The sequence below is a fragment of the Cotesia typhae genome, unplaced genomic scaffold (assembly GCF_013202065.1).
Source record: "Cotesia typhae breed Kobodo isofemale line unplaced genomic scaffold, CoteBio_Ctyphae contig_44, whole genome shotgun sequence".
NCBI lineage: Eukaryota > Metazoa > Arthropoda > Insecta > Hymenoptera > Braconidae > Cotesia > Cotesia typhae.
The window spans coordinates 6,027,273-6,046,075 of NW_027423753.1; the positions used below are offsets into that span (position 1 = coordinate 6,027,273).

General features: G+C 27.5%; 1 protein-coding gene across 4 annotated transcripts in view; it reads right to left on the reverse strand.

Moving 5' to 3' along the window:
- The window catches only part of LOC141529131 (uncharacterized), a 66,945-nt gene that overhangs the window by 712 nt on the left and 47,430 nt on the right, over positions 1-18,803 (reverse strand). For all 4 annotated transcript variants that reach the window (XM_074245561.1, XM_074245562.1, XM_074245560.1 and 1 more), the window contains 7 exons: positions 2,672-3,327; positions 2,509-2,584; positions 1,537-1,710; positions 875-1,399; positions 589-802; positions 355-471; positions 73-279 (listed from right to left, as the gene is read on the reverse strand). In XM_074245561.1, the coding sequence (XP_074101662.1) occupies positions 73-279; positions 355-471; positions 589-802; positions 875-1,399; positions 1,537-1,710; positions 2,509-2,584; positions 2,672-3,327 (1,969 nt within the window). The remainder of the gene's footprint in view (positions 1-72; positions 280-354; positions 472-588; positions 803-874; positions 1,400-1,536; positions 1,711-2,508; positions 2,585-2,671; positions 3,328-18,803) is intronic.

Here is an 18,803-nt window from a genome sequence, read left to right on the forward strand (position 1 = left end):
TTTTTACATGATCGACATTGTTTAAAAAATTTATTTTTTTCACTACATTTAAATAAACATCAAGTGACTTACCAACACTACACTGGCTATTAAGAGTAGTACTACGATGATGAAGACGTGGACTAGCATCTAAGCCTAGATGCAAAGCAGTCTGTGGACCTCCGCTACTTCCTCCACTACTTGAAGACGAGCTCACTGATATTACACTATTGGGTCTACGACTACAGCGGCTAGAGTCATCGGATATTGATACTGCTATTGAATTTCTAAACCTTGGAGCTTTAGAAAAAATATAAATAAACAAAATTAACATCTACAGTTTCAGCAAGTTTATAAATTTCATGTAATATTTACTTTTTGACAGCTGAGCCACGCTGATTGATCTGTCGTTTATTTGATCCGCGCTGGGTCGAATGTCTAGACAAGGTTTATTTCCAATTCCCATACTTGACATTTCTGCAAGGCGCACTTCTATACATATAAAAAAAAATCAGTCCATTGATTGTTAATTTAAAATAATTGCAACAATTTTATAAAATTAATGTAAACTATAAATTAACAAAATAATTTATCGATTATATTATTTACCTCTGTTACGAAGCGCCTGCTTCCAAAGAAGATTGCTCAACTCTTCAGTCCATGTTTTCTTAATATCCTCACTAGCGCATTGTAGAGTATAAGTGTCTCCGGGTTTTCTTTTTCTAAACCAAATTTCAAATTTAGTCGGTGAATCAGCAATAACAGCCGTCAAGCCTATATCCGTAGTTTTAATGCTGTGCTTGTAGATATAAATATCTAGATTCTAAAATAAAAATATTATTTTGATAACTATAGATAAATAAATTTTATTAGCTATAATAATTCAAATATTTACTTTGCGATCAGGAAATCTTCGAGCTTTACTAAACAAAATTAAATCTTCAAACAGAAAAACTTGGCGTAAACATTTCTTCCCTTTGCCCTGCCAGACTAAAAATTCATTTTGCCGCAAAAGCCGACCCTGTTCTTTAACATTAACATCGCAATCACGGAGTGAGTCCATTGCCAGAAGGTCATTACCATGACGTAGTTGAAAACGAACCATCTGTTCAGCAGCTCTTAGATCAGCTTCACCCTCAACAATAGGTTTTACGCTATTGATATCCTGTTCTTGATTATCTTTTTCATTTTTTCCAGAGAGTTGTTCGGACAAATCAGTACCCGCTTTCACTAGCTGCTGAAGAAGAAGCGCATACTTTCCCATACGTTGCACAGGTTTTAATAAGTAACTTGCTAAATCCATTTTATCACCGAGTTCGAGTTGTTTTGTTTTGAAAAATCTCGTACCATACTCTGCCATTAACGAGTCTGAGTTTGGTTTATTTTTGTTATACAAGGCATAAAGATAAAACTTGTTTTCCTGTTATAAAAATAAAAGTCACGTTTAGTGGTAGAATTTTTTTTTTTTCAACAAAAAATAATAAAAGTTTACTGATTATTTATCTACGGCTTGAATAGAAATAAATGTCTACTAAATATGAAGAAAAAAAAACTCACGTGTCTTAAAAAGCATTGGCCAACCATCATAGGACTGTGCTCACACTGTTCCAATTCACGAAGGAAATGTTGGCTGTGAAATTCGTATATTTTTTCAACATTACCAAAGATAACATTTCTCTGACCTCTCAACGCTTGAGGAATATCTTCTCTCACAAGTTCAGGAACATAATTCTTAAACAAATATTTTACAAATAAATTTCAAATCAAAGTATATTATCTTTGTCATTTTTCTTTTATTTTATCTTTTTCAATAAATGTAAACAGGATGCATTACTAAGTTGTCAAGTTAAATATTTGTTTTTAATTATAAATTTATACTTGTAAAATGAACAATGGAATATAGTATATCGTTTATTTATTTTTACTTTACTAAAGTATTTACTAAACTATTAATATCAATGTAATGGAAATCAAGTACTTAATTTTTACTTTAAATTGTTATTTTTGCACAAATTTTCTCGAAACTATAAAATTTTATTTGTAAACATATTTTATATTTAAAATATTTATTTTTGAAATAAAAACTGATTTAGGGTCGAAATGATTAAAAAATATTTTTAGAAAATTAGTCGAACTAAGGTTTTTGATAAGTTTGAGATTGTGTCAACAATAAAAAAATTCAATCTTCATTTCACTCAACTCAATATTTTCGAGAAACTGATTTTTTCACATTTTTCAATAATTATAATAAATGTATACAATCGGTAATCGCAAAAATAATCATTTGAAATTTCTATATTAAAAAATTTCACACAAAGATTATCAAACGGATACATTAAAACATTAAAAAAATAGTTACTCTGCTACATATATGGAAAGTGAAGAATTTTCTAGGGCTTCAATTTTTGTGATTTCAAGTTTTAAAAATAAATTTCTTATATGAATCTAAATTTTTGTCGATTTTTTTAGACCTTTACATTTTTTAGCAAGTAATTAAATATAGAAAAAAATAATAAATGGTAAAAATACCTCAATGATGTATTCTAAAGACTTAACATAATCTCTCTCAGTTTGTATCATCTCTCGCATGATAAGCAAAATAGTCCTGCAAGAAAATAAAAATAAATTAAATAATCTCCAATAAAAATTCTTAAATAAAAAAAAAAAATATATAAAAAATAAGAAAAAGTACTTTTTAGCCTTCATTCCAGCGGGAGCGATACTCGGTGACCTCTGAAGATGAGAATTAACCGGGGGCTTGTTGAGTCTCCGACCAGCAGGACTTCTCGGCGGCGTATCAAGATCCTGTTGGGTGTTTTCACCGGTCTCAGCAATATTGTCCAGCTGGGAACGTGGTTCACCGGTAGCTGGATTGTTATCCGTGGGACAACTTCCAGGATTGCTGTCATCATCCCAAGAGTTATATTCAGCCGCGGACTCGGAAGCTGCTGCAAAAGATCGTCTGAGCGATGGACTCTGGGGCGCAGAACCACTTCTCAGTTCCGCCAACTCAAGACACTTGTTTCTTATGCTCTTGCATTGTTCAATAAGAGTCTCATTGCCAAGTTTCTCAGCCAGACTCATCATTTCATCAAGATGCTCCGCTGGCATCGGATGCGTGTGGAATCCACGTAATCCAGAGTGTTTCGCTGCGATTCTCGCCTCGTGTGCCCACTCCTGAGCCCGGTCTTGAAGCAAACAACATCTTGAAGTGTCTTCCAAGTACTCTCGGCGATCTTCCAACCTGGTACCAAAGTCCCTCAAGTGTTCTCTTAGCGAATGCGCTAAATCACCAAGTCCACTGGTACCCGCTGCCTCTGCTAGGTCGCTACCTTTGTCCAGATGTCTCTGTAATTAAAATACACATATGTAGTAATTATACCAGCAAACAATAGATCAAGTGCATCATTGTTCTGCAGACAATAAAAATAATAAAAAACACCAAGTCGGCGTTACCAAACATGGATAGGTAGATTTCAATTTATATTACGAGACATAAAGTATTTCAATAGATTGAACTTAAAATCTAAGTTACAAATTTTTACGAAAATATTTTCAATGTTTTTTATTATTTTATAAAATTTTTTTATTATATTTCAATGTTCCTTATCATTTCAAATGTATGTTGTAAGCTAATGCTTGATTCAAATTTTTTATAAATTAATTAAATTTTTATACATTTTTTGCAACTTAAGTATAACATAAACCGTTTGTTAATATTCCAATTGTCTGTAAAGAGATCGACTTTGAAAAAATGAGAGTAGCATACTGAGATAAGAAAAGATACTTTTGGAATTCGATTTAAGAGAAAAACTTTTGACCAAAGACAAAAAATTCTTAAATCAAAAAAGATTGTTTAGTTGAGAATTTCACAATAATGAAACTCGGTAAAATAATTTTTTTCATTTAAGAGCTTTTCTCTTGTATCAAATAATTTTTTTTTTTTTTTTTTTTTTTTTCACAATTAATTACTGATTATTATCTACACTATTGAACTTTTGAATACTTGATTTGAATTAGTATATTTCTGAAAATTTATCAAATAAATACTAAATTTGTTTTAGATTTTCTTAATATTTAATTTAAAATTAAAATTAATGAACTAAAATAAAAATTTATTTCATTGTTATTTTCTTTGCTACTGATCAAGTAAAAGTCAACTAATAATTCAAAATTTTCCAATTAATTGTGCAGAATTAAAATATATCCAACAGTAAAAAAACAAAATGATGAATAATAATGATAAAAGATAAACATAGGGGATGGTTATGGACGATTGGATATGTCATTACATGGTAGAATCCTCGAATCGTCATTGATCTTCCGCCACATGGCTTTCTCATACAGGTATCGCTTATTTATTTCAACAAGTTCCCGGTTCTTACTTTCATCGAGGGGCCTTACATATTACTCTCAACCTCAACTCAACTCTTTATCTTGGTAATGTGGTTGGACACACTCTCGCATGTAAAACTCTCGAGTGATACAGAGGGCCCGTAAGGCCTTTACGAGCTAATGTAAAAGGTGGAGGAGTAAAAAGATATAGAGGCAGTCGCCGTGAGCCAGGTTGCTGACCAGAACGGAATGTGAGTCAAGAAAGTTGTAGGTACTCTTACTACATACACTTACACTTATGCTTTCGTTTATATATTTCTTAAGTCATCGTTATTATTGTCATTTCTCATCATTATCATCATCATCATCATCATCATCATCACAGTTTTGAGGATTGTCCTCTACTGTAGGCCTAGATTCAAAAATTTCACGGTTCGAAGATATGATTTTTTTTAATTTTTTTTTTTTTATATTTCTTCTTTGAAATTTCCTTTAATTTATTCATTCATATTTTGTCTGTATTTAAATATTATAATTTAAAGTTGAGCTCAAAGTTTAGCTATCGTTCAAATCAGAATAATTTCTAAACGTTATAAAAAATTTCATCTCAGTTTGAAATGTAATTAAATGGTTATCACTTATTAATAAAGATCAAAAACTTAATTAATTTATGTATTAAAGTTAAAGGATATAAATTTGGACTTGTTATGTAGTTTTTGGCGAAAATATGAGCGATACAAAAAATAAATGGAAAAATATATTACAGAAAATTTAATATTCTTCAAAAATGATATCTCATCATTTTTTCATATCTTAAATATTCAACCCATAATTTTCATTTTATTCTGTTGAAATTTTTTTACTTCAAAGACTATAATTTTTTTGTTCAGTGTAGATTTGAAATCTTTAAAATAAATAATAATAAAAAAATAACTTTCAGCAGGGTAAGAAAGAAAGAAAAGAAGATGCACTGCAATCAACAAATTGTCAGTTTCACAAATAAAACAAGCTAAGAGAGTAGTAGACAGTATACATTAGACCAAATGGTTGCAAATAGCTGGATATAGTTTATGTAAAAAGAAATTTACGACATTCACTCCAGTGCTCTAGAGTTGTTATAATACGAACTGTGCAGCAGTTTGGGTCCGAACAATTTGTATGAGCATTGTGAGTAATATAATGCATCGCATCTGTTCTTGTCTCGATTTTCTCGTTTCACTCTTAAGCCTTTTGTATCAGTACCCTGTGTTGCTGATTTGCTTTTTTTATTTATTTGCATTGCTGTATTGCTTTATCCTTTTATTCTTACGCTCGCATAAACGCACGAGGGCGTGAACTCGAGGCGCCAACGCCGTTACCTTGAAATAGCTAAACGCCAGTCGTGCGCTATGCTGTTAAGATCTTTATGTACAATATCTTTACATATATACCTACAAATAACAAGAATATTATATGAAAGAATATATGTATTCATACTGATGTTTGTAATGCGAAAAAATATGAGCATAACTCTTGGCATCAACAGTACTACGCTTATTGTCTGCACGATGTACACAGATAGAAGAAATTATTATACATAACAAAAAATCTTTTGTTTTTGTGCAAAAAGTTTAAGTTAAAGTTACAATTTTTATCTTGAAGGTTCAAGACTTTGTAACTTTTGAAAAGTTTAAAATTTCTTTTTTTAGGAAAATGATGTACTAAAATTAACATTTAATTCTAAATATTTAAAAAATGTAAAATAGTTTTTTAAAATTCATTTTGGTGAAGAAAGTGTTAAAAAGTTTTTTTTCAGCATTATTAAGTAATATTGACTAGTACGTTTCAAATTACACGCGGTTACCGATGTGCCATCTATGAACGTCATTTCCCATACTACTGACATCAAAACAGGGAAGAAGAAATAAAGATATTTTATATTAGCGCCGAGTTGTTCACTGGTTACTATTAAAAATAATTAGATTGTTAGAGAGAAAATATTTTAATTAAAATTATAGACATCACAACAACCAATATGGAATTTTAAATATTTTGAAAGATCACTCAATCAATTTTGTTTAGATTTAGAGAATAAATAGACAATAAATAGTATATTACACCCCTAGGGAAGTAAAATAAGAAATATCACACAGAAAGAAAAATTTCTTGACTGGAAAACAAAATTCTTGGCTGAAGAAAATTCGATACAATAAATTTTTATATTTGATCAAGATTTTTAGATACTTCAGGAAAGCAGCATCACCCACTTCAGCTGAGAAAACAATTTTCTCACCATTTTCATGCCTATTTTATATTATTTTCGCGTGCAATTATACATATTGAATGAAAAAAAATGATTCAATATTATTTGATTTTCCCATTTGACACGTCAGTCAATAAAAATATTAATGAAAATTTACTATCAAGATATTTCATTTTTTGGAGCAAGAGAGAAATTTTCTCAAGGCAAGAAAATTTATTTCTATCAAGAACAAAATTTTTTGGAGCAAGAAGCTGAATTTTCTCAAAACGAGATTTTCTTGACTTAAATAAATTTTCTTGGATCAAGATACGTATTTCTTAAAGCAAGAAAATTAATTTGCTGGAATAAGTGAAATTTCTTGTGTTAAAAAAAAAATTTTTTTTTCGCTCAAGAAAATAATTAGGAAGAAAAATATATTTCTTGGCTCAAGTGAACCTTTTTTTCTGTGCAGAACACATGTAACAAACATGTGATCTAAGGCTTTCTTATTTACTTTCCGAGGAGTGTATACTATTTTTTTCCTCGACGAAGGCGGAAAGCGGCAACTTTGTTGAGCGCAACAGGGCTCAAGTTGACGCTTTACGCCCGGAGGGGAAAAAGTTTTTAGAGACCTCCAATTAAATTATTCTTTATACTGCATCCAGTCGGGAGTAAATTAATGGTATTATTTTGTGTTCTTTTGGCACAGAAGCTTGGTACGCAATCAAGTATCACAAACATTGTATTAAATTTAAAGAAGTTACCCGCGGTCTTGATTTGGTTCCAAATAATTTTACGTAAAACTTTGAATTATTTTTCTGAATGTAATTTAAAAAAAAAGAAAATTATTTAAATAATTAAAATATTCAATTGAGAAACAAATCGCAGTAATGATTAATGAAAAAAAAATCAATCAGATATTTGAATTATTTAGTGTTTTAATTTTTTAAATAAGTAATAAATTTATTTCATTAATGGAGAGTAGCTGCTAGTGAAATGTTTATACATTAACAGCTTCTTTTTTGCAAATGAATTATTTATTTCACGTAATTGAATCATTTAAAATAATTGCTTAATAGGAATTGATTAATGTAATTAATGTCTGAAAATGAACAAACCGGTTTTAGAAAATTTTAACATAAATTTGATTTACTTTTTTAACATCAACGGACCGCGTTAAAATAACAAAGATTGTGTGTAAAAAAAGAGGTTAACACTAATGAAATGTATGTGTTAATTTTACGAAGGATTTATTACAGTATACTTGAAACTTGAATAACTTGGAGAATTTTCGCTTATGATGAATATATGTAATAATAGATAAAGAATTATAAAATAACATATCTACAACCAGAGCATATAATTTTCGTTATGCAACTCGGTTACAAGTCATGCTCATGTTAAAGTTAAAAAAAATTTCCTTATACGGACTGATGAGCAATTTGCAATTACTTTTATTCATCAGAATCATATTATTAAATATGTACCAGCTATAAATTTATTAGATTCATTATTTTGTTCTGTTTTCATTGAAAATATACTGACGGCGTGTTAAGAAATTTCATGTTTATTTTTATCCTTTTTTTATACCAAGAATTTGCTTCTTTAAATATTTTGTACGCATGCGAGTTAGCAGTGAATTCAAAGTTGTGAGTTCAAATCCAATTCAAGGTATTTCTTATTTTTATTTGTATAAACAGACATTTTTTATCGGAGTAGAAATAAATTGTTGGGAAAACACCAGTATATTTTTAAATAATGAATTATTTTTCTTTTCTTTAGTTATTATTTTTAATAATAAAGTATTTTTAAGCGAATAATCTGCGGTTTATAGGTAAAGATTTAAATACATGACAGTACAAAAATTTAAAATGGCGCAGTGTTATTTAAAAAGGAACAAAAAAGATTCGTCATATTATATCGCATGCCTCGGAGCTAATGCGCCAAGAATGGATATTAAAGTCAACTCTTCTCTTCTATTTTTATAAGCTATTCCTAACTAATTGTTTCTCATTTTAAAAACTACTCTTCAACTAAAACGCATATAGATAAACTGAGTGTATATATTTACGTGCACGTATTAAATATTTATGCAATGTATACATGGGCTGAGAATCCAGGTCGAATACCTTAAAAGTGCTTTAACGTTTACGTAAGCTTTTGTGTTTTCTTATTGACATCATTTTAAATGAAATTAAATCGAAATATTAGTCGTGACCAGGGTTACAAATGATCCATTAAAATAATTAATTAATATTCAGATTGATTTTTAATTTTAAGTACTGATTTTAATAGTAATTTATTACGAAACGAATAATCACCTCGAGTTTAAAATATTGAATGAAAAATAACTTTCTACTTTTTATTTCTAAGTAACTCAAAAACAAATAATCAATTTATCATTTTTATCCCTATATTTAAAATATATTTTTAGGTTTCTAAGCTGGAATTATACTGTTCTTTTCATTATTTCTAAATTAAAAAAAAAAATCCTGAACATTAATTTAAAAAAAAAAAGTAAAGTAAACTTTAGAAATTTTCAACTCGATCCTTTTCAAATTTTTAATAACATACTAATAAAAAAAATTAAATCGAATTAAGAAAAAAGTCTTAAAGAAGAATATCGTATTGAAAACTCTTTAACTAAGAAAGTATATTTCCAAAATTTTTTGCTCAATTCAATAAAATAAAATTCGTTAAAATTTCATCAAAAAGTCATTTCTTAATCCTTAGTTGAAAATTTCTTGATTTAAAAATCTGTAACCCCGGTCTACCAGGTTCTTTCATTAGAATCTTCAATGTTTCTCAAATGAAATTAAACAATCACACCTTAATTATCCTCCGCACTGAAATAACTAACTCTTATAATTAATTACTAATAATTCCAAGCATTCATTAAAAAAAAAAAAAAACTTACAGGCTCGGAGGTAGATCTAAGATTGATCCTGCGTCTCTTAAGAATTCTCGCGCGTTCACGGTCTCTTCTCGTGGATTTTTCACAGATTTTACGCGGTAGAGGAAATGTCGGTGCTGAGGGCGTCGACTGGGTTGGGGTCACCGTGACAAGACTCGGTGCATCAACCTCTAGGGGTCGAAGACCAAGAAGGATACACTCGTTATCATCTTCAGTATTAACATTATAACCATTGGCATCAACATTACCTAACCATTTTCTATTACTATGACTATTTTTATTTTTACAATACTTTTCATCACTAAATACCAAATCACAATCCCCGTGACTGTTCAACTTAACTTCATACTTTAGCGGAACAATACTGTCCACAACGTTGTAAGACTCGTCATAACTCAAATGTGATGTGAGAACTTTCTTCAATTTATCCGGAAACAATTTTACAAATATCGAAGTGCCTTTAATATCTGCCTCCACCGGCAGTCCAATTGATAATGATCGCGATAATTTATTTTTACTCTTTTGCTTGTTCAGCGAATTTGTTTTTGTCGCACGTGATCGCCTTTTTTCCGCTTCCTCGCTGACTTTGTATGTGTACGCCGATGAAATTTCGGTAAAACTCGTAACCGGCACTTCCATACGATTTTTCTCTGATGCTGAGCTGTCACTGTTGGGACGATTGTCACCAACAGTAATGCTACTGATAACTTCATTGTCACTGGTTACTTCAGATTTACGACGAAACAAAAGTAAACGGCAACTGCCGTTATTATCACTCTTTTCCTCTGTTATCAACATTCAGAATGGTAAGCACATTTAATTTCTTCATTTATTTATTACATTTTTTAAAATCTGTTATTGTTGTAATTACATTATTCAGGAATTTTGATTTTTATCCACTTGTAATTATTCTTATTATTGCAATTACAATCAATTTTTTCAATTCTTACAGATCACCGGTACTCTGGAAAGTGAAAGTAATCTTCTGCCTTTGGAAAGTCATCAGTTACAGGTCATCGTGTTTGATCATCTTCACTGTTAGCTTCTAACGTCTAATTCATTTTTTAAAATTATTCCTCAATTTATTTTTACCGAAAAATTATTTAGAACTTTATCAGGTATAACAACAATTTTTAACCAGCACTTTTATTTGTTTATCTTAAAAATTTTGATAATTTATTTCAAAGTGACACCTTGTAAACATAATAATAATCAATTTGAATAATTAAACAGCGTAAGTAATTTTAATGAAAATTTCAATATTATTATTAATTATAATTATAATTTAATTTAATAAAATTGTAGAAAATAACCGACGTTTAGATACAAATAGTATGGAATGGAAGAGTTCGGCACGAACGTTGTTGGCCTACTGCCGAGATCGTACCGACGCTCCAATGCCGTGTGCGTTTTACGTTCCCCGCTTTACTAACTTGTAAGTTAAGTCGATTCGTTCAATCCGATTCCATCGTATACTCTATGCAATGTAATGTATTATATATGGACATATTTCTATGCATGTATGTATGTACAATAGTATTAGCACTTAATATAATAACTTGGGTAATTTTCCCTCTAACCCTCTCTCTACTGGTTTATAGATTTTTTAAAATAGTAAATTATGCTTTGTTTTTAATAGCTTTTGTTACATAATTATTTATGTACTGATAACTGATTTTAAAATTGTACATTTTATTGTTTGTTTTTTTATTATAAATTTTGAATAATAATTTTTTTTGTTTTAAGATTTAATTTCATCATCAATTTATTGGTTTAAAAATTTTGATTATGTATTTCCAGGATGGACGCGCAGAAAAAAGGGTTTACTTTTATAAAGAATCATATTTTTTTCTTCATTTCTTACTTTAACGAAAGCGTACAAGTTGCGTTGATTTAAAAAATTTTATTCATGAAAAAATGTCAAAAATTGTTTACTATTTCAAAGAAAATTTGTTTCTTTCTTCGATAAATTTTTATTTTAGCTTAAGAAAATTCAAGTCTGGCTACAATTATTGTCAAGAATCTATAGTAGCAATTCAATTATTTTTTTCGAATTTTTATGATACTTTTTTCTCTTAAACTTTTAAAATAAGTTATATTTTATATTAAATATTTTTTACTTGATTAAATTTATAAATAGTAGATATAATTCATATTTAAAAGAACTATTTAATATTATTTATAAATCAGCAGTACACATAAAACAGCTCACATTTACACATAGATAAAAAAACATACCAAATCATGATTACAATGAAATTCTGAACCAACTTTATTATTTTAAAAATAATTTGGCGTAATTTTAGTAACTATTATATGCTAAAATAATCAAAATTATTAATTATTAAATTATTATATTGCTAATTATTTTTTTATATAAAATTAAAATTAAATATTTAGTTATCATCAATAACTACTTCTATAAAATGTAAAAATCTTCAAATGAATGTTTGACAGCTGATTAAGCTGTAGTAATTCATTAATTTCATGTCGAGATGTTTTTATAATGAAATTCTGTAAGTAAAATTAACTATGATTGAATAATTGTCATGTTCTGTGTTAAAGCTATGTGAAAATTACACCAAGAACAAAAACTATTATTAAAAAGTAGTAATTCTTTCAAGAATCGTTTAAAATAATTTTTTTTAATTAGTTGCAGATTTATTCTAATAATAAGATTCATCTTTTACATCATAATTTTTCACGGCAATAAATTCTTGGAATAAAAACATGATTCAGATAAAAAAAATTAACTTAATTGAGAAATATTGTTTTGTAAATATTTTGCTCTGTGCCTAAACTAATAAATTATAAATCAATTTGTGGGATCTTTAAAAGACGCTTTAAGACTTGGAGCGTAGTTTTTATAAAGTTTTTATCATTTTACGAATATATCTGATAATAGAAAATCTAAAAGTTCTTTAGAGTTGAAATTAAACTTTTAGCATAAATCGTTTCCGTTCTTGATAAATAAATGGTCGGTAGACTACTGAAGATAAAAATACTAGAATAAATCGTCAGAGAAAATTTTACAGTAAAAATATTAATAAATTGTTTTACCTAACCAAATATTAAAAAGATAAATTTTTTTTATTTTTTACAAATAAAAATTTTTTTAATTGATTCTAGAGATAATAAATAATCAAGAACAAACAATATTTTCAATCCAAAAGTCTGCACCTGATTTAAAATACTTATAATCTTGATCTTAATTGAGATTCGCGCAACAATCTGGAGACCTGGTAGAGTTTCGCACCCAGTAGACGCTCTAATGCATGCACATAACAATTTGGCGCTTGTAATTTCTATCAATTAGTTAATTTCATTTAGTAAACAATAATAATTATTATTAATTCCGGAAATTACGTTTTATTGGAGATAAACTTTTTACAACCAGCATTATTAAATTTTTTTCTGACGGTAATTAATAAATGAACCATTAACCACTATAAACAATAAGAATTTTAATAGTTTTCCTGCTTTCAATATTTTTACGATATGCATACTTACTTACTTATTTCTCTTTTTTAATTAACCAATTTAATTTATCTTTTTTATCTTAATCTTAAAAGTTTTCTTTCTATACCAACATTGCGCTTAGCTTAAAAAAGGATTTAATGCAAAATGAAGCAAGTGGGTCAGTAGATTACTATTAACAGCAAGTGTATAAGTATGATATATTAAGTTTATGATATTTATTGATGTGATTAAGTTATTGATGATAAGAGTTTACAATTAACGTATAAAAATTGATGGTAAAGTTTAATTATATTTTATATACGTTTTGAAGAATATAATACTTATACGAGAGAAAACCTTTTGTTTAATAATCGTAAAAGAATTTAAATGTATAAGGTGTATAAATCTCTCCAGTAGATTTCCTAGATTGGAGAAAAAGTAGCAATCGAGCGTGCAATGCATAGCTGCACAAGTTGTTTGTTAAAGAGTTTAAAAAATGGTATATATAACTCAAGTTTATCCTTTTACCCCAGACTAGTAGACTGGAATTGGAATGTTAACCGTGCACGAAAGTTCACTGACATTACACTCATAAAATGTTTTATTTATAGAAAATCAATTTAGAGAAATGAATATTAACATTTTATACAGCTTTTATTCATTCATTCTTTTTTTTTTGTGAAATTAGATTGTTCCTGCTGATAGAAGTTGTACTATTTTCGTCTGTTGCTTTATTGACAAATAAAAAACCAAAAATTAAAAGATTCGTAATAATTTAACAACTTTATTACTGTGTTTGGATTTAGAAAAAGTTTATCGATACTTAATTTATTTTTTTATTAATAATACTTTTTGGTTTTTCGCTTTATAGAGACTTTTAGTAAATTCTAAATAAAGAAATTAATCGCTTTTAAGTCTGGAATGAATCATTTTTCTTGTTAATATTTTTACCGTAAAATGGTCTTTGGTTAGCTGATAAAAATAGCGAATTTGATCACCGAAACTAAAAACCGCAATAATTTTGTACGTTATGATTTTTTCATGTGTTAAGTTATTTAAAATGATTCATAACATTAACCGCGTTAATTTAAGTTATTTTAGTTTTTATATTTGATTAATTTCTCTCGACAAACTTCTATATATTTTTTTGATTTAAAAAAAAAAAAAATTAGTTTAAACTTTAATTTTAGCTATCACATCAAAATAATACATTTTTTATAAAAAAAATTATTCTATTTTATTTATTCGAAACAAAGGTTTCTATTTGTCGGTAGAAAACGAAAATTATCTACTACTGTTGTTGTTATTAATGATAATGGTAACGTTACTATCAACTATTGATAGAAATTATAATACAAACTAAAGACAGTTATTATTTTTTTTGCAATGACGTATTCAACTCACCGATATTTAAAATTAACTAAAATGTTTCGGTTATTTTTAATAGAAAAAAAAATTTCTTTAATTGCTTTTTAATTTTTTAATCTGAAATTTCAAATATTTTTAACACTGTAATTATTTTATTGAAAATTAGAAAAGAATATTGATGTAAATTTATTTTATAAACTTTCCTGAGTATGAAATTTTATAAATTTCAAAATGAACATAAGTTTTTAATAAATTAATCTTTGTTAAAAAAATGAATTATAAAGTCTACATTACAATGGACTAGCAATAATGAAGTTTAAAGGTTGAAAAATCATTATGATTAGCAACATTAAACAATTAATAGGCTTACGGTAAGATCAAACCCAGTGCCTCCCACATAAGTCTTCTACGATTTCGATTTACTGATAATAAATTATTGTTATTATTTATTATTCAATTACCACTATGATCTGTATAATCTTTTTGCAAAATCATATTTTTTTTTACAACTCATTAATTTACATACTAAATTCATCTTTATGTTATAGGAGTTTTGTTAACAGCCGGTCCCCTATTTTTCTCGCGTCGCATTCACTGCGAAAAATGGTACTATTCTTGAAGCACTCATGATTATAAAGCTATTGCAGTTTTATGTTTTTCTTTTATACAAATGAGGATATTAAAAAAAAAAACGTTCTGCTACGAAATAGATAATTAAAAAATTTATTAAGTAGCAGAGCGTTTTTTTCCAAATTCTTCTTTGTTTAGTATAGGAGAGAAATACAAAGCTGCAATCGTAAGGACCGGTTATAGTTGAAAAATCTAGATTCGAATCCTGACTTGAACCTTTATGTATTTTTTTTAACAATCTTCACTTTAACTAAAAAAAATGAGTAGCACTAAAAGTTTATATTAGTTTTAATAATTTATAAAATTCTTCAAATGATTCTTTTAAAAAATCGAATAATTAATTACTAATCTTACATTATAATAATTCATATACTAAAAAATTTGATAACATGGTTTTTTTAATAAAATTAATTATTAAAAAAAAATGAAAAATTCCATAGAATTTTTAATAAAAATGTTGACCCAACATCAAGTTACCACTGAACTTTCAGAGATTTTTGTTTACTCAGTAATATAATAATTTTGTTTTACTTTTTTCTCTGCAAACAGAGTATAAAAGTTTAAAAAACAAACTAAAAAAGAAAAAAAATTCTAGAGCCAAGTATTTTTAATTAAAATCAACTCAGTTAAACTTCTCATAAAAAAGTAAATTATTTATCATGAACGGTTTAGCCTGAAATAAATTAATAAAGTGAATCATTTAAATTAAAAATCTGTCTGACGCGTTTTATAAATTAAAAATAAAAGGATGTATTTATTTACTTAAAATAAATTTTAAATATAAAATTATTAAAAAAAGTCTGAAGCCTGTACACAGTCACGTAGCATCGCATGTCAATTTAGCAAGATCGGTAGGCGTGAAATGTAAGTGAACGCATGCACAGATTATTTCGAAAGGCACTCCTTTTCATTAATTACTTGTAAACCCGAAGGCTGGATTTTATCTCCTGAGTATGAGTATTAAATGCATACAATATCGTCAACTTGATACCTTAATACATTAATACAAATTACAACTATGTACGAGACTCGACATACTTGTATACATTTTTTCAATTCTTTTACTTCCATTTGATACTTCCAGTTATATATATCAAGTAATTTATTTCATAGTATAAAAACATAACGTGGGAAAAATAAATAAGCTTTATGTAATAGATAAAATTAAGGCAGCTAGTACAGGGAATAAGAATAAGGATTAAAGTTAAGTTCATTCGTTTGAATAAGAAGGTATGGAACAAGTTAATAAAATATTCCCAATAAATTTAAACATCAATCTGAGCGTTAACAGAAATTTAAAGCATTTGACACGCTGAGTAACAATGTATGACAAAAACATTATTTATAATCGAACGAGGGATACAGTTAACCTTTCCACTAATTTGTACGCAGGACTTGTAAAGCGATACGCGCGTGAGAGAACGCGGTTTAATGATGACTAGACGTTCTTCACCGTGCACTTATATTTTACTTATGTTCTACCTCCGTTTAGAGTTCGTTTCACGAATAACAATTTGTTGTGACTCCTTTTTATTTTTTAAAGGCTGATTTTACATTAAATAGCTATATTTATATTTACAATAATAAAAATAATAATAATAGTAAGAAATACAACAAAAATTTCTTTGAATTTTTGCGGAAATTCATTTACATAACACGGACAAATAATGTTTTGAAAGTTAAATGGAAAAACCAGTTAATTGTTATCACACTTTAGATTAGTCAAGATCGTACTTAAAGAGTTAATTACTTTTAGAAGGTCAATACTTTACAGTAAAATGCTCTTTGCTGTTTTATGTATTGGAGATTCTTAGTTTTTAACACACTTAGTGTCTACGCTACCAAGTCAAGTGTCTTCTCAAGTATTATTAAAATTTAATGAATTAAAAAAAACCGATCTTCAAGATTCTTATCATGACTTTTAACTTATTAACAAACAAAAAATTTCAATGTTATTTTTATTTTAAAGTAATAAAATATTTATGAATAAACATTTTAAAATACACTTAAAGGTTACTTACAACTTTATTCTTATAATTTTATTAAATGATATGAAAAAAACATGGAATTTTTTTCTTGTTTACAATAATGTCATAAAAAATCGCCATCATTTATTATTTTTTCGAATTTAGAAATAAATATATTAAGATTAATTCCAATTTTAATCAATGCGCATTCATAAAATTTTAAAATTCGTTGGTATAATTTGAGAATCATTTGCAGTATTTTAAATTGTTTCTCTGATTAAGAAGACAATAAATTTTATAACAAAAATTCGATTGCGAAATGTTAACTTTGTAATAAGTTACGTTGAATTAGAAACTCAAAACGTGCTGTTCGACTTCAATGTAACACTATTTTTATTTTTAATTAGTCTGAATGTCTCTACAATTCTTACAAAGTATACTGCAGCATTTTTAGATTCAATTTTTAGTTTTGTATGTGACATAAATGCAACCGAAATAATTTATTTAAGTAGGGCAGTATGTCAATTTATAAACATTGTTTTTGATTAAGAAAAATTTTCAAATAAAACTGACAAATAATAATTTAAGTTATCAAATTAAGTATTATTTTAATTTAAGGTAGTACCCTCGCCAGAGTCGTTTTCTGAGGATTTTTTTTTAATTTTGGCAGATTAATGTTGATATAATTCTGCATCAATTGGCGCAATTTGAAAATTTTTGACCATCTAGTTTCAGAGATATTTAATTTCAAAGTTTGAGTTTTGAACGCTCTTATACATTACGGTAAACGGAATATCGAAAAGTTTATCTACAAACATTGTTATATCTCAGAAACTTTTCTTAGGATCTTTTTAAAAAACTAGAGTAACGTTAACTAACAACTAAATAATTTTTTTTAAATAATTTCATTGATAATTACCACACAGTTTCACAGATATTTATTAATAAGTAATGAAAAATTTACGTCTTTAGCCGAGGAAGGGATACGTTAATGAAGCTATGGCAACAACGCAAGTTTTGTGAGCCGCGAAAAAAGTATGAGACTCACATGCGCTGAAAAATTTGAAAAGTTTAATGTACGTTAGGTGTAATATTATAGTTATTAATTTTATTTATTGAAAACAAAAATAACAATGATTATTTTACGAAAATAAGTATTTTTCTATATTGATTAAAAATTCAAAAAAGTTAAAAATTTTAATATAATAATATATGTTTATCTTTCATAAGTTATAAAGTCGGATGAAATAATAAAAAATAGTAAAATTTTAAATCAGTTAATACATCAACACAAAAAATTCAATTACTGATTTTTCTGAAAAACCAAAACAATACTGTCAATTATTTTTTTTTTAGACAAAAATTTTTCAGGCATTGTAATTATACTTCCGAATAAATGTATGTAAATAAATTAATAAACGCATGTATCAAAACAGAGATTAGTCTACAGCTGGTCCAAAACACTACAGTGTAACTACTATAAAATATCTTAACGCTTATGCAGTGTTGCCAGACTTTTCAAACGATCAGTTTCTCGTTCGTGATTGGCTAAAATAAGTACATAAACAGCAAAAAATTCTAGGCTTGTCAATAATGACTCTCAAGTATGTGTACCGTACACTCTAACATAAACTTTTAACTACGGAAGTCGCGAGGGTTCTCCTTAAGAAATTTACAAGTTTACTTGTAACAGCCGATCCCATCTTTTTCTCGCGTCACACTCACGGCGAGAAACGGTACTATTATATTCTTGTTGTATTCGTGATGATAAAGCTAATTGCAGTTTTATGTTTTTCTTCTAAACAAATGAGAATTTCGAAAAAAACGCTTTGATATAAAATAGATAATTAAAAAATCTTTTACGTAGCAGAGCGTTTTTTTCGAAAATCTTTTTTGTTTAGAAGAGAAATGAAAAGCTGCAATATTAGGG